The sequence below is a fragment of the Mizuhopecten yessoensis genome, unplaced genomic scaffold (assembly GCF_002113885.1).
Source record: "Mizuhopecten yessoensis strain PY_sf001 unplaced genomic scaffold, ASM211388v2 scaffold4121, whole genome shotgun sequence".
Taxonomy (NCBI): Eukaryota; Metazoa; Mollusca; class Bivalvia; order Pectinida; family Pectinidae; genus Mizuhopecten; species Mizuhopecten yessoensis.
The window spans coordinates 552273-564969 of NW_018405386.1; the positions used below are offsets into that span (position 1 = coordinate 552273).

The 12697-nt window shown below is 37.7% G+C and overlaps 2 protein-coding genes across 2 annotated transcripts; both read left to right on the forward strand.

The window, feature by feature from the left end:
• The first annotated feature begins 2247 nt into the window (after positions 1–2247).
• On the forward strand, positions 2248–4734 carry LOC110448632 (membrane progestin receptor alpha-like). The gene has a single exon (XM_021494990.1). The coding sequence runs from the start codon at positions 2255–2257 to the stop codon at positions 3458–3460; it is 1206 nt and encodes a 401-aa protein (XP_021350665.1). The 5' UTR covers positions 2248–2254; the 3' UTR covers positions 3461–4734.
• A 2989-nt stretch (positions 4735–7723) lies between these two features.
• On the forward strand, positions 7724–8752 carry LOC110448621 (membrane progestin receptor alpha-like). The gene has a single exon (XM_021494979.1). It carries the CDS (start codon positions 7724–7726, stop codon positions 8750–8752), a length of 1029 nt encoding a protein of 342 aa, XP_021350654.1.
• Positions 8753–12697: the final 3945 nt, after the last annotated feature.

The window sequence follows — 12697 nt, forward strand, 5'->3', positions numbered from 1 at the left end:
TTAAAAAAAAATCGAAAAGATATGTATACCTAAGAATGTACATTTTTTAGTTCAATGGAACTGCCATGGCTGACTAAGGCGCTCAGTGACGTCATAATTAACCCAGTTAATGTGACGTCAGAGTATGGTGTATGTTGCATTGACGAAAATAGGCATGAAGTCAAAATATTTAAGAAGCAAGATTTTACAATGGTTTTTCGCAAGGAAGAACCAATAACTGTTGTCAAAATGACAAAAAGAACTATTTAAGTTTCTTGTTATGTCAAATGCGGACTTACTCATATTCTCGGCTTCTAGCTGAATCCCGAGAAAGAAGAATACTTGGATTTTTTTGACGAGTGCGCACCGGTGAAAAATATTTTAAAAGTATTCAACTAACGAGTGATATTTTATTGTTATTTAAAAATCAACCTGTTTATTACGTTGTTTTCTGCTCCCTGAAACAGAAATGTTGTGACAAGGAAAGCTGTATTGTGACGTCACAATAAGAAAACACCATGGCTATTGAATATGCCTATTATTTATTATCGTTCATATTACACACCGTTCGCTGATTGTTCAGATGGTGAGAAGGACGAAAAAGTATTGGTTGTTTTTAGAGTAGAAAATATTTCACTGTTTAAAATGGGATAAATAGAGAACATAAGTATTGTTTCAACTTTAATGACGTAATGTTTGGCGTCGTATTCTAATGACGTCATGTTTAACAAGGTTGTATGCTATTTATGGGCTACCCAATGCAGTCTAGTTTTCTGTCATCATCTAGTAAGGTATGTTGGCAACAATGACGTCAGCTGTGTCGTTTAGTAAACACCCTTATGTATATTGAGTAAGATGTACCAAAACAATTCGCGTCCTCTGCAGCATAGCAGAAAAACGGTGGCTTCGAATAAAGTAAGCGATATCTCCACACAATGACCGATATAAGGTTTTTCAAGTTGAAAGTTATGGGCTGTTTTGCATGTGCCATACTGCTAGCTATCCATATAGGTCATATTCCGGAGAGACTGATGTCCGTCCGGCAGGCACTATATCCGTATTACTTCCGGTTCAGCAAAGATCGGGACAAATCACACCTCAATTACAGTAGATTTGCATTACTCACCGAAAATTGTGATGTTGTTTTTAAACACATGTATTTACAATGTTTTGTTTATGATAAAATGTTTATCATCTGACTATTTTCTAATTCTACCCCAGTCAACCCAAAATATTCATATCAGCCCGAGGCACGAGGGCTGATATGGATCGAGGGTTGATATGAGATAGGATTATATAAATATCACATGCAATATCGCCCTCTCATGAATGTGATTTTTATTTTATTATACCGAGTGTCATGTTTAGGTGTTTCACCACTTCACCATTTTTAAAGGTCCTTGTGTTGATTTGATATAAACCAAGACTTCATCTCAACAGTTGTCGAATGAACCAACCATGAATGTGATTTGATAACAACCTGGCACTGGGACGAACCGTGCACGCATACGTTTGGCGCATGTAACAATTTTTGGAATAACACCCTGGCACTGGGACGAACCGTGCACGCATACGTTTGGCGCATGTGATATTTTTTGGAATGTCACCCTGTCTTCTTTATCTTTGTAAAACGAGCAAGTAACATTGAAAATGTTCACATCTTTCTCAACCAATCAGATTACGAGATTTTAACAGAAGGTATAATAAATAGAGAATAATACATGCCTTTTTTCATATCACACCCAGTATCAACCCGAGACACCAATATCAGCCAGAGGGCTGAAGGCCTGAGGGCTGATACTGGTCTCGGGTTGATACTGGGCCCTATGCCATATGGAAAAGGGCATGTCTTATTCTGTTTATTACATACTAATAAATATTGAAAAAAGAAAAAAATCCAAATGGGTAGTGATACGGGTTTTGCGGGCTGATACGGCGAGCATATACAAAAAAACCGTATTTATTTTTAAGTATATAATAAATGGTAATAATCATATCATAACCTTTAAATATCTCACTAACAAAATGGAAAAGGATATTTAAATAATGATGAATCAGTGTGACAATACACAATCTGAAAAAATATACACCATTTATTGACAATCAAAAAGACGAAAATTGAACGGAAAACAATGTCAAGGTCAGACTTAAACAATATGCTTAGCTTTATTTGAAAGTTAAGATGTACATATGTATTAAATTCGAATGAGCATGTAGTAGTGAACATCTTGAGGCTGAACTCCATTGATTTGATCCTTTTTCAGGAATCGAAATAATGAAGTTACCCTATTCTCCGCCGACCTTGACCCTAGCTGAACGCATGCCATCTGAAATATGCAAGAAACACATCCATACGGGATATCGTCGACCACATCAACCCTGGTCCTATTACGTCATCAGCGTCTTCCAGGCCAACAACCAGACACTCAATGTGTGGACACATGTCATTGGCTTTCTATATATAGCATACAGATCATATGATATCTCATTGAATTGCGACTTCATACACGATCCCATGTTTCGACCCTTGGGTGCAGGGTTGCTATGCATTTTGACTCTCTTGGCTGCTAGCTCGTTAGCTCACACTTTCGGTGACAAATCTGAATTAGCACATTATACATGTTTCTGCTTGGACTTCGACGCCATAGGACTGTATTCGATGGGCTGTGTTTTGATCAGCCAAACATACTTCGTGAGAGGAAAAGGTCTGGCAGCTTTTCTAGTCAACTGGTCGAGACCCGGATGCATTTATATTGCAGCACAATTTACAGTGTTGCTTTCTTTTGCGAAACTTAGCTTTGGAAGAGCCCACAAACTTTGCAATATATTCCAAGCTTTTATTGTGTATTCGGGTTATTTCTGGTTTATGCTGCCATTAATACAGCGATACTTCTGGCAGTCAAACAGTTACCATGACAATACCTTAAGTCTTCATATATATCACGTGATCTTTTTCCAGCTCAATATTTTGGTATATATTGCGCATGTGCCTGAACGCTGGTTCCCAAAAACGTTTGATTTTATCGGTCAATCCCACCAGTTGCAACATATTGTTCTTGTGATATTTGTAAATAGCTTACTCAACGTCACGCTTGAAGAAATAAAATCGCAGCCTTCTATAAAATATGTAAAATATATGACCAGAAAACTTGGAACAGTTGAGAATTCGTATGGAATAGTATTGTTGATAATATATTTCAACTGTTTTGCGATGGCTATAGCGACCCTGTTTGCGATCAGGAAGGTAGCGAAAAGTTCAGGAGAAAAAGAAGTGACCAACAGCGTTAGAATCACACAGGGTGACCTAAATGGTCAAGCACATCTATCTAACGGCGAGATATGTGACGAAGATATAAATGAACCATTCTATGACGGAGAAGCAGAAGCATTACCTTGTGGGAAAAGGATTACTGAATCATCTGAAAAACTTAATTTGGAAGCTTCCTTAGAATCTGCATACGTAGCTGACAAATCCCAATGATTAAATAATAGTGTAGCCTTGATAAACACAATGTATGATCGTGTGTAATGTCTACTTTGCATGGTTGGGGCATCTCCGTTCCCTTACACTTGTTTCAGCCTATCTTTTCGTTTGTTCCATATATGTAATTTATGATAATACGGAGAGAAGGTCAGCATGTGGTGGGTTTACATTTGCAATTCTTAAACTGGTGTTTTAGATTGTATGATTTGTATGATAAACTTGTGATTGGAATTTAAAAAATCATGTGATTATATTCGAAACCGGTTATTTATATTCAAAATCGTATGATGTTTTATTCTAAATCTTTTGATTTATATTCTAAATGTTTTGATGTATATTTGGGTCGATCGATGTTCGAAAGATATCCTGCATGTGATTTCTGTTCAAAAGTTCTTTTGATTTTTATTCACAAACATGCTGTGTATATTTATCATTATTGTTCATATTCATGATACTGAAACGTTCTGTACGTATCATAAAATTTTATAAGCGTCCTCGTGCAAATTATTCGTTGAATTCAAATGGCTTTTATTTTCTTAATAGATAAATTTGCGTTATTAACGCCCACAATCTAATTATTCGCTTTACTAACATGGCTTGCATTCTCTCAATGAAAAAACATTCATTATATAAACGTCCTCAATCGAATTATTTCTTGCAGTAACATGGCTATCATTCCCAAAAAGAATAAATATATTTTAAAGAGATCGATGGGGTTATTCACTGAATAAAAAAAAAATGTCATCCTCTTAAATAATACGTTTACTTCTTTTGTCGACATCGATCGAGTTATTCGCTGTTAAAAAAGGGGTAAAAACCGACAGCCATTCCGTAAAAATAATGACGAATATGATTTATCAAAGCCATCGATTGAATCATTCGCCGAATTTAACTGGCTGTCGTGATCGAAAAGAATATTATAGGTGTGAAAAAGGTACATGAAGGTACTATAAGCTATGCCTTACTGCGCCCCTATAGTCGGTCTACTGTCCAGAAACGTCACAGAACAGAACTGGTCTTCCGCTAACAAACTTTCAGTCATCATCTAACACAACGGTTAAAACATTCATTCGCCTATTACGCTGTAGAAACTCAGAGTTATCATTATGTTCTTTGGATTAAAAGACCCACTAAATGTCTTTCAGAAAAAACCATGTAACTTGTTTTTATCTGAAACTGACGACTTTGTTACCGGGTACGGTTTAATTAGGAAAGTGTGGACGTTGGTTTACGATGGTATGTTCGCATACGTGTACATTTCAGAAGTTCCAGTGAGTGGTCGAATGAATTTAACCATTGAACTGGTATATTTGTTTTTTGTTAATTTTGTAAATCCTCTTCTTTTACGTAAATAAATATTATCACTATTCACTTTTCTTGAGTTGTCATACGTCTACTTGCCTGAAAATCCTATCGTATGAAATATGAACCTAAGACACACACACATGATACTGTAACATTAAGCTTTGGTAATAGATACAGTATCCAAAAATGAATTACACTGCACCATAAAGCTGTTTCGTCCTTTTAGGACTCATCGGTTGGTCTATGAATTAAGGATGTTGGTCCCATCTCTAGCGTCAATGTAAACTTTGCGTTCATGTGTCAGGGATGAGAGGTTTGTCTTTCCGCTTTCTGAATGGTTTCTTCTGAACTAAGGCCAGTTCCTTGTGACACTCCAAGCCTCACCCCCAACTGTAGTTTTACCGGTGATGACTGGAGTGCCACAAAGAAGTGCACTTTCTCTAATTCTGTCCCCGACTCGATGTTTTATCTCCCACATCGAATATCATGAAAAACAACATATATCTACTCTCACCCTGTTTACCGATTACAAATTCCATCCATTGAGTTATTCCTTTTCCTCTTAAAACGTTTCAAACAAGCACAACCAAAAAGACAATACCTAAATGTCAACAGAACCATAATTCATTCTCAAAATCGATAAAACGAGGGCAAAATATGGACATAGGAAAGATTTAAACGGAGACCCTTAGAAAAGAACAAGTGTCATAGACGAGGTGTCCGGAAGGGTAAGCGTCTACTGCTTCATCAGACACCCGCTACGCTAAATATGTAAATCTAGGTCAAGTCCAAGTATTACCACGTCCTTATACCAAGACCTCGGGTAGTGACAACAAAACCACAAGGTACTCTAATGAGCATAAGTAAAACACCGACCTTTATATCACACAAAGAAACAGCTTTATTTCCCTACGAGATCATGATGTCGACTATAAAACGTGTCTATCGTCTTCATCAACCAGAAGCTTATGAATCCCTGTGGTGTGATTTTGTCCGTCAGCAGTCGACATACATCACGGCAGTCATAGTTAAGCTCTTGATTACCGAATAAATTGCGACATATACACAACGTAGGTAGGGGAAACAGGGATGTTACTATCAAGAAAAAGTAAATTCACGATCGGAAAGTCGAAATCGCCCCACTTACCGTACAGCTATAAAAGTTAGCCGCCATGTTGTAAGTAAAGATACAGGAAAGCGGCTCAAGTATAAGACTCTGTAGTGATCTTGATTTCAAGCTCTAGAGGGTATAAACGATCGATGTGGTCAATGAATTTCTTTTTATTTAAAGCACATCGTCGGTATATCTTAATGTGAAATTGAAGGACTCGGCTTGTCTTTTGTTATCAGTCATGATAAGCTAATCAATAAACTCAGCTTCATATTATGTAAAACAAATGCAAATCGGCCAGAAGAGGGTTATAGTTGGTTCCCAAAGGAATGCCTCCACTCTGCTGGAAAATCTTGACACCAAACTCAACAAATTCTCACAATATCGTCCTCAGTATATTTCATTTTGGCCTTTGTTGTAGTTTTCACAAAATATGCTCCACAATAATTTACAACCACATATTTATATCACCGTTCGTCTTTATTTGAAAAGAAAGAGCCGATTACAAGAGAACGTAGGTGTTATTTCATGTAGGTTTGAGGTGTGGTAATGTAAATGGTCAAAAAGTCAAACATTATATTTTCTATCACATTGCTACCGAATTATGTAATATTTTTACATTTGCTCTGCATTGCGAAGGCAAATGTTGTGAGACTATAACAAGATTTGCTATTGTAACGTTATCAATCTCTTTTGTAACGTCATCAAAAAACAAGTATGACAAAAAGATCTTTTGAATTTTTCAAAATTCACATACCATTTATTCCACTTCTCGAGTGTAGTGTCTCTATACATATGTATTGGCGCCCCCGCCAACTCGACAACGCGAGATAGCCGAAATCAGTCACCATAGTTTTGCCTAAATTTTAAAGTGCGATTATTCAAATTAATTCTAATGTATTTTTCTCGAGGCATGCTATATTGACAGTTTATACTTCGGTGATGGATGCCACCAACACTACTAGTAGACTTACCTTCCTCTTCGTCGAGTACATATCTGTTGGTTATCTCACATGGAAAGACTTGCATTGCTGTTTGATGCCTAACTATCTAAGGTAGTGTATATTACATTATATTTTCTATCACATTGCTACCGAATTATGTAATATTTTTACATTTGCTCTGCATTGCGAAGGCAAATGTTGTGAGACTATAACAAGATTTGCTATTGTAACGTTATCAATCTCTTTTGTAACGTCATCAATATCATTGTTGTCAAAACACTTGATTTGCTGTTCAAATATTGTTCGAAACAACTAAATAAAGCATTATATCAGCAAATGTTGTTATGGTCCTATTACACACATGGCTATTGATGACAAACTTAATAAAGCCCGGTATGACGTCAAATGAAAACAGAATGCATGAAATCATGAAGAAATGGGACGTCGCACTAATGAAGATAGAAATGAAGTTCAAATAGCTAGGTGTAAGATTTTACGACGAGTTTGGTGAAGACGTTTTTGTACGTCTAGAAACTGGTAAATACTTACTGGTTACAATGACACTGCATTAGTTAGAACAACTAACAAAAACTTGTAATATTCAGGAATAATAGATTAACAATTTCCATAATATGTTAGTGTTCCATGTACCAAAGGTAAAAAAAAATGCAGAGACTTTTATGTGTTCAGCATTATTTCCTAATATTATATTCAATAGGCAAGAGAAATTTGCATTCGTTATCCACTGGACTTGACCTAAAATCCAACGACGACTCTTGAAATATAAGTTTTTTTACAATTAAACAAATATACATCCAGTAAGTATTATGGTATTTTTTTTATGTTGATATCTTTGAGTCTGAACTCCATTGATTTATTCCTATTTCAGAAACCGTAATAATGAAGTTCCCATATTCTCCGCCGACCTTGACCCTAGCTGAACGCATGCCATCTGAAATATGCAAGAAACACATCCATACGGGATATCTTCGACCACATCAACCCTGGTCCTATTACGTCATCAGCGTCTTCCAGGCCAACAACCAGACACTCAATGTGTGGACACATGTCATTGGCTTTCTATATATAGCATACAGATCATATGATATCTCATTGAATTGCGACTTCTTACACGATCCCATGTTTCGACCCTTGGGTGCAGGGTTGCTATGCATTTTGACTCTCTTGGCTGCTAGCTCATTTGCTCACATTTTCGGCGACAGATCTGAAGTGGCACATTATACATGTTTTTGCATGGACTACGACGCCATAGGGCTGTATTCTATGGGCTGTGCTTTGATCAGTCAAACATACTTCGTGAGAGGAAAAGGTCTGGCAGCTTTTCTAGTCAACTGGTCGAGACCCGGATGCATTTATTTGGCAGTACAATTCTCTGTGTTGCTTTCTTTTTCGAAAATTCGCTTTGGAAGAGCCCACAAACTTTGCAATATATTCCGAGCTCTTGCTGTATATTCAAGTTACTTCTGGTTTATGCTGCCATTAATACAGCGATACTTCTGGCAGTCAAAATGTTACCATGACAATACCTTAGGGCTTCATATATATCACGTGATATTGTTCCAGCTCAATGTGTTGGTATATATTGCGCATGTGCCTGAGCGCTGGTTCCCAACAACGTTTGATTTTATCGGCCAATCCCACCAGTTGCACCACATTATCCTGGTCGTTTCTGTGGATAACTTTCTCAACGTTACCCTTGAAGAAATTAAATCGTTGTCTTCTATAAAATTTATAAAATATATGACCGGAGAACTTGGAACAGTTGAGAATTCGTATGGGTCAGTTCTGCTGGTGATATGCTCTGACTGTGTCCTTATTGCCGTAGCGGCCCTGTTTGCAATCATGAAGGTATCACATAGTTTAGGAGAGAGAAAACACGAACAGCAATGCAAGAGTCACACAGAGTGACCCAAATAGCGAAGCACATCTATATAACAATGAGATTTGTGACGAAGATATAAACGGAGCATTTTATGACGGTCCCTCCTCGATACTCCAGGGGTTACACTCACTTTTGCTCTCTGAACCAATGGAATTATGTCATAGCAAAATTGGAGACACGAAGATAGCTGTTTGATAGGTAGAAGTCAGGCAAAAAAAGCCTTACCAATCACTAAGCTTATTCCTGTCCTTTGAAGATTACAGAGGGGCGACATCCGACTTCAAAGCCAATCAATTTTTAATGTTACGCAACCGCGAGATTCTTTTGATATACATCTAAGGATCGAACTATTCTTGTCTCATGGATCCCCAATGTGGAAAACGCTGAGCATTCGAGTTTGCTATGACATATTCCAGGGGTGCAGGGAGCGAAAGTGGGCGTAACCCCCCTGGAGTATCGAGGATGATGACGGTCATGCATGCTGATTCGATATCTGATGAACGTTTGATTCGCTCATTATCAGAAGAACTTACTTTGGATCCGTCAAAAGAAGCTGCATATGTCTTGGATAAATCAGTGACTGCCAAAAAACATTGAACTAGCTGAAACATGACAGTGTTTATACCTACGTGACAGGGGAGATATTTATGGCAACATCACGTTTATCACGTCGGGTATAAACGGGTTGTTTCTTTTCGCCCATTTTTTCACCTATGAATGGTGTTCAGTGGAAGAAAGTGCATCCGCGAGGGTCTGAAGATGAACTTACTGGCTTATAAATTATTAATGTGATGGATCTGCGCCCATGAACAACATAGCACAGAGCCTCAAAACACTCTCTTTGTTTGGTGTCCTGACGAAGTGTAACTGGAGCGGGAAAATGCACGGCTAGACCGAGGTTCGAACTCGGGACCCTTTGAACTCTAGACGGACGCTCTACCAATTGAGCAACCTGGTCGCCAACCATCAATCCAGTCCAGTTCTGCTACACTCCTCCCTCCTTTTTCTAAATCGTCGCCCCCGGAGACATTTTTTTCTAATTAACCAGGTTCGGGTATCCTCTTGCCAGGCATTTACCCATTGATTGAAACAACGAGTGGCAAGCTCGCCAGTTTTGTAACAAGAGCGGAAACTGCACGGCCAGACCGGGGTTCGAACCCTGGACCACCCGAACTCTAGATGACACTCCACCAATTGAGCTACCTGGTCGCCGCCGATTGGCCAACTCCAGTTCCACTACAGCAGGTTGTATTTGGCCATTTTTACCCTCATGTACAATGACAATGGTTAAAAACTTCGTGAAAGCGTTGCCAATTTTGGGTTGAACATAGATAAGGAAATATTTACATTATAACGTTATACAGAACTGTTTGTCTTTGATGGCTGCTGTATCATCATTTGAATTCGTGGACGACGCGTGTGTGTTTGATTAAAATCACTTTAAAACAGTTTCGATATCAAACTTTGTCATCGGAAAGGAGCTTACACCGTGCATTTATATTGAGTAGTTTTGTTAAGATGGATTGTAGTAAGTATGCTTCGAACTTTATATCAATTACAAGTATAACCATGGACTTAGATCTAATCTAATACCGTGGTATAACATTTGCTCTGACAATGCTGGAGGCTGTACTTACTGCTGTTTATAGACATACAGACATATAACCCTCGTACAGAAAATTACAATGATAGGGAATGTAATGAGAACAAGGACCCGATAATTTGCCACAGCAGCTATGTGTTTGACTTAAACTGATCTGTTCAGAGTAACTTTCGGTGAAAATGCACCCCAACCTCTCCCAATGCTGGTATTCCGTCTTTGCGTATTGCAGAGTTATCTTCTCTTGTGAGCAGGTATTGATTGTTACGTCATTGGTTTGTGTGAGAAAATTACGTCGTTTTCTCAAAAATTGATGACGTTACTCTCACAAACCAATGACGTAACAATCAATACCTGCTCACAAGAGAAGATAACTCTGCAATACGCAAAGACGGAATATACAAAAAGAAAGGAAAGCTCTTGAGATGGAAAAAAATGACCCCATATATAACTTCCTCGCATCTAAGATAATATGTTTAGTCGATATATACACCAAAATACGCGTTTATTTTCACAAACCTCCTACATCCAAGTAAAATGTATTTTCCGTCCGCAGACATGCTCTCCGTTTCGGTAAAAGAAACCCACGCCATTTCGATATTTCAAAGTTGTTAAGATAGATAATGGCCACTGTAGGCGGTTACGTCAGTAAGACTATTCGGCCACAATGTAAACAGGCAAAGACTTGAGACAAAAACAATACTAATATTAAAAAAACTGATAGCATAAAATAATGCTGTACTGCATTGCTAGTAATGTAGTAAACAACATGCAAACTACAATGTAAATGAAATTTACAGTGATATCAACAACCTACAAATGAATGCAATCGGTAACCGTCGGCACTTTCCGTAAATGAGTATTATTTTTCTCGTTAATGGAAAATACCGACGGTTCCCGATTGCAAATGGAAGTTACCATCGCTCCAACCCCAGAGGTTTGTTACAAATCTCCAAAATACACATTGGAGTGTATTTTGCCTAAAAACGTCTAAAATACACAAATGCTTTACTGGTATGGGTCACAGCACACATAAACACACATTTGTAACGAACCCCTGTGCTCTGACATTGCCTGTTGGGACATATAACACGCATTGAAAAGGAAATATGAAGAACTGACCTCTTTTAAGTTATCCAAACGAGTAAAGGTAACGATATTGATATTGTTGACTGAATCGTGGTGCAGACACAGAATGGACGCCATCGAAACACACTTGCAATGCAACATGGGATATCTGCCTACGTCACAAGTTGGGATGTTGTTGGAAGGCAGGCAAATTATTTGTAAACGGCATGTTGAAAGGGATATTATCTACTTTTAAAAATCAACAATTTTGGCTTTTATTTCTTCTGTCAGGTCTGTTTGTTTGTTTGTTTGTTTGTTTGTTTTCACAATTATAACCATTACTATTATCCATATGTTGTAAAGCGCCTTAGAGTAATTTTACAAATTATATAGGGCGCTATATAAATGCTGTATATTATTATTATTATTATTATTATTATTATTATTATTACTACAAGGAATGCATAGGGCTAAAACTTATTTCGACATGTCATGCATACACCTGCACTATTTTTATTCCCATGGCAATATGTGAATTTTATGACATACAGCCAGGAAACGCACAGAGGCTGACGCATTCTGACGATAATTAATAGAAACTATATTTCTTTATTATGTAGACTGAGCAATTAAGACGTTACGGTGAGATTTTTGAAGCATAACACGAGTCTTTGCCGCGGTACTCGTTGGTTTCGAGGATATGCGTTTGCTGTGCGGCCATCTGTATTAGTTTCTGCGCTAACATTGGCTAAATTAAGACATATTTTTACAAGATCGGTAAGCTGAAACGCCTTGTGATTCTTTTTAGATGTTTTGTTTAGTTTCTTTATGTTTCAATTGTTTTTATTCTGCAGCAATAGTTGGGCTAGGGATTGTCAGGGTTGAAATCCAAGGACTCCATGGGTTCAATCCCCGAACAATGAATGCTCTCAACGTAGGGGGGTTTCCGTTCGCCATACCTCTTTCACACAGTTTTTACTCATTTTCTTTTTTTTGTCAAATTTCATAAATTGACCATTCGCACTTTTTTCCGACATGATTTCACAACATTGTGACGTCTGAATACGACAACTGACAAATATATAGTCGGTATTGTATCTTTATACCTAAGTCACTGTTGCTGAAGATGCAGGTTGAATGTTATTTAGAAAAGCCGGCCGGAACAGGAGTCAACTGGTGTTAAAATACTTGATGTTAAATAACATTGATACAAGTACTTATTCATATTATAAGATACAGATGGCGGTCTTTGCTGCATCGAAATAAATACAGGGAAATAGTCACCACTTTATACAGGAAACAC

Excerpts from the sequence above, each read along its gene's own strand:
- LOC110448632 (XM_021494990.1), top strand. The coding sequence starts at position 2,255 with ATGAAGTTACCCTATTCTCCGCCGACCTTGACCCTAGCTGAACGCATG.
- LOC110448621 (XM_021494979.1), top strand. The coding sequence starts at position 7,724 with ATGAAGTTCCCATATTCTCCGCCGACCTTGACCCTAGCTGAACGCATG.